The sequence below is a fragment of the Cibotium barometz genome, chromosome 17 (assembly GCF_041138505.1).
Source record: "Cibotium barometz isolate CiBa-2024 chromosome 17, ASM4113850v1, whole genome shotgun sequence".
NCBI classification, from domain to species: domain Eukaryota; kingdom Viridiplantae; phylum Streptophyta; class Polypodiopsida; order Cyatheales; family Cibotiaceae; genus Cibotium; species Cibotium barometz.
The window spans coordinates 26,630,720-26,635,190 of NC_141062.1; the positions used below are offsets into that span (position 1 = coordinate 26,630,720).

The 4,471-nt window shown below is 40.8% G+C and overlaps 1 protein-coding gene across 1 annotated transcript; it reads left to right on the forward strand.

Annotated features, from left to right (window-relative positions):
* The first annotated feature begins 542 nt into the window (after window positions 1-542).
* LOC147629834 (protein trichome birefringence-like 4) lies at window positions 543-4,049 on the forward strand. The gene is made up of 5 exons (XM_086810997.1): window positions 543-1,951; window positions 2,207-2,378; window positions 2,553-2,737; window positions 3,015-3,173; window positions 3,473-4,049. Exons 1-5 carry the CDS (start codon window positions 939-941, stop codon window positions 3,897-3,899), a joined length of 1,956 nt encoding a protein of 651 aa, XP_086667123.1. The 5' UTR covers window positions 543-938; the 3' UTR covers window positions 3,900-4,049.
* Window positions 4,050-4,471: the final 422 nt, after the last annotated feature.

Consider the following 4,471-nt stretch of genomic DNA (forward strand, 5'->3'; position numbering starts at 1 on the left):
TTTATAAATTTATCGTAAATTTTTTAATTCAAAAACCTCTTCATTTAAACTCACATTGTATATACTTAAGTATATTTTTAAGTGAACCCCCAACACTTACCATCATCATAGCATTACTATATTAATTTGTGTAACGAATCACCCAAAAACTTTTTGCCAATGACAGCAAGTTTCATGTGGGATCGATCCAAAATCGAAATGGGAAAAAGAAAAAACAAAAGCAGGCAATCAGTGCTAAGTAAACCCCTCGAAAAACTACTATTCGAACCATGGTCCAATTATATTTTATAAGTAAAACTGTTGCTGTGTCTAGCTCGTCAACAACTTATCACTCTGATCTTTGCTGCTTCACGCAGTACAAAGCTTACTGATCTCGCCCGTTAATTAGCTCAAACTATGATCTTTGCTGCTTCACGCAGTACAAAGCTTACTAATCTCGCCCGTTAATTAGCTCAAACTATGATTGCATCCCTTGCATTAAATCCCAATCCACGCTCTAGACCTTCTTTATTGTTGATTAGCTCTTAACCACATACTAGTAAACTAAACGCTTGTATTAATAATAGGTTTAATCAAATTCATAAATCTTAATGTTGGCGTTAACCTCATAATCCGCATTGAAGAGCTGTGCACGTAGAACTCATCTTGCCAAACATGCTTTGTTGCCATTAACCCTTGCATTAACATTCTCAGCCACAAGTCTGTTGTGTATTACAGGGCCACATCATCGTCATCGTCTTCGTCAACTAACTCACTCTGCAATTCTTGCATCAGCTCTCATTCCAGTCACTAAAGTCCTTAATGGAGGCACTCTAAGCCACAATTCTTTTGTGTTTTGCATGCTATCTAAGCAGTGCACCTTGTGGATGTGTGCTGTACTGCGCTGATTGAAATAGAATAATTCTTTCTAGCAGATAGTTTATAAGGAAGAGAAGCTTATGCTTTGTTGTCGTTTGGTTATGGAGCTTGGCAAGACACGCAGAGCCTATTTGAACAAGCCTTCAAGATGGTGGCCTCCCACACTCCTTGGCTTCACCTTGGGCTTCTTCATCTTTGCTGTTTTCTCCTTCAACTCTTCCATGAGGGCAGTGCCCAAGACAATCTCATCATCGTTGTCGTTGTCATCATCATCAGCATCATCATCGTCATCGTCATCTACAAGCAGAACATCATTGGTGTCATCCCCATGGCCACCATTATCCCGCCCTTCTACTCCCACCGTATGGTTCTCCAACCACCTCTTCAGAAGCTCCTTCTCCTCGCATGCACTCCCACATCAAGAAAACATCCTATCATCCACATCTATACAGAAAAGCCCCCAGCATCCATACATGCCTTACCTGAAGCAATCAGTTAGCTCCTCTCATGAGCAATCCTCTCCGCCTTCTATTGACTTAAAGTCATTAGTAGTAGACCAAAACAATGACACGGGTAATGGGTTTTCTTCATCGCCAGATTCAACTGACGTGAAGGCGTCCACATTCATACATAGAAGCGCCCCACATCCATACATGCGTTACTCTCTACCCCCTATTGACTTAAACTCATCAGTAGTAGATCAAAGTAACTCATCAGTAGTAGATCAAAGTGACACAGGACATGTTGGTCAGGGGTTTTCTTCATCACCAGATTCAATTGATGTGAGGCTATCATTAGCCAACAGAATCCATGGCAGGGATCATGATTATAATGCGAATTTGAAGTCATCATTAGCTGACCGAACCGATGGCAGAAGACATGTGCATGATGGGTATTCTTCCTTAACCCATAATTCTATCAATCCTCACTGTGATATCTACATAGGAAGGTGGGTTGCAGATGACACATATCCACTCTACAAGCCTGAGACTTGCCCGTTTGTAGAGGAAAAATTTAACTGCCAGCAGAATGGCAGGCCTGATGCCAAGTACACCAGGTGGAGATGGGCCCCAAGAGATTGCAATATGCCAAGGTAATAAGCCCTACGTGTGAGTGTGGTAGAAACAAATCACCTGTAATAGTGAGCCAAAATGTGCTCTCTATATTGTTGGTGGTCATGTACAGTGCCATGAATGGTCGTCATTGATGCCGTTATTAACGAGCATGTTTAATGTTCATCATTTGACAATAATTGGTTCGATAGAGATCAGTACAACTAAACTTTACATGTAATGATGAAAATAATGTTGTGTGCATTACTGAGCTCTTGTTGTGTGCTTATGATAAGGTTCAATGGCACAGACATGCTGGAAAGGCTGAGAGGGAAAAGGCTGGCTTTTGTGGGGGACTCGTTGAGTAGGAATCAGTGGGAGTCAATGCTCTGCATGCTGAGAGAGTCGTTAGCAGACAAGAGTAGAATTGTCCGGACACGGGGGAGTGCTCACATTTTCAAATTCCTGGCAAGTTAACCACATGCAATAACAGTAAATTAAAGCGTATGCAATATGTTTAACGCTAATTAAGGGAGTATCATGAACGCATTAATAATTTTATTAAATTAAATTAAGCGTGCTGTATCTAACTCGAGTGATTTGGTCAAGGATCTGATTGATTCTTGTGTGACTGATCATCAGGATTATGATTTCAGCGTCGAGTTGTATACTTCTAGGTATCTTGTACAAGAGGATTCCAACAAGACCGGCCACATCACCACCATTAAGCTAGATACGATGCACAAATCAGAGAGAAAATGGAGGAACGCTAATGTGTTGGTGTTCAACACAGCGCACTGGTGGGGTCCCAGCAAGGTCGGCCAGGGGTAATTAACAATGCTAATCTGCTCTCCTTTTTTTAAAACCATTTGCTAATTAGCATCAAACAATGAAAGCGTACTTCATTCATAATCCCTTCATGTCGATGCTAATATGCCTATCTGAATACAATCAACACTGAGTACTAATCAAAGGATTCATGCGTATTCTTTATGTATGTGCGCAATTGGCTGCACGCACGCGCGTAAAGAGAATGATTTGCTGTACTTTAACCTAGGTTAATTATTAACAAGGTATTGGGCGGGCTGTTTAATAATGCAACAGGGAGAATTGCTTTCAAGAAGGGAACAAGGTGCACAGCAAGCTTGAGGTTATGCTGGCTTACAGGAAGGCTCTGTCTACATGGGCGAAATGGGTGGACAGATATGTCGATCCACAAAACACTAGTGTTTTTTTCCGGAGCTTTTCTCCTCTTCACTTCCGGTGAGCTGTGAAACAAATGCTCTCAAATCTCTGTGATTTATCTACCACGCTACATGTGTACTTGTTTGTAAACATGCAGAATACGCACATGCACGTATATGTATATATATATATATATATACGTGTGTGTATATATAAAAAATTCCACCAAAAAAAAAAAGTGCGTGTATATATAAGGCCAACGTGGCATTCTGTATTAAGCTCTAATGATCGAATGGTGGGGGGTTTAATGAGCAAATTAGGGTAAGTATGTTGAGGTGGTTGTTTTTTTTTTTAAACAAAAAAATTGATTGTTTCAGAGGAGGCCAATGGAATTCAGGCGGACAATGCCAAGAGGAGACAGAACCAATCCATGAGGAGTCCCGCGTCTTATTATATGATCATCAGCATTCTAGGATGCACGCCTTGAGAATGGTTGTGCAAAAAATGAGGGTGCCCGTGCATGTACTCAACATCACCAGGCTTTCAGTCTACCGGAAGGACGCCCACCCGTCTGTCTATGGGCACCCCCAACACCAGGCAGTTTCGCACCAGGCTTTCAGTCTACCGGAAGGACGCCCACCCCCGGCTGTGTATGGGCACCCCCAACACCAGGCAGTTTCACACCCCCAGGACTGCGGCCATTGGTGCTTACCTGGCCTTCCTGACACCTGGAACGATCTCCTCTCCCTAGCCCTCACCAAACAAGTGTTAACCTCCTCTAAAACCACTTCGCTAGCTTCATGATCACAGCTCTTAATTGCCCTCTCTTAATTACCACATCACCTCTACTTCTTAATCCAATCACCTTAACCACAACCACACCCTACTTTTCCTACTACTTCATTCAACTTTGCATATCTTTCACACCTGCTCCCTTTTCTATGGATTTTTACATTTTCAAAGACACCTCTTTTATAACTTTGAGGATAATAAAATTTTACTTTCATTTAAGGACTTTACATCACTATGATAGGATGGGCATTATAAGACATGCTAAAAGGTCTCTTAGTATCAAACTTTAAGATAAATCAAAGGCAGATGAGTAGACGAGTTCTATGCTCAGTTCTATGTCTTTCATGTAGCAATATGTCAACTCGAAAGCATCAATTAGTTAGCCTTTGCTCAATTTTTTTTCCAAAAAACGAAACTATAAAACTGTTACCCAAAATACCTTTTTAATAACAACTATATTAAAAGACCAAAGAAGGAAAAAAAAATATTGATATAAAGGACTTACTAATAAAAAAGACTATATAGAAGACTTAATTCTCACTTAATTAAGCCTACTTATGTTCCAAATGTTATGCTCCTTTAAA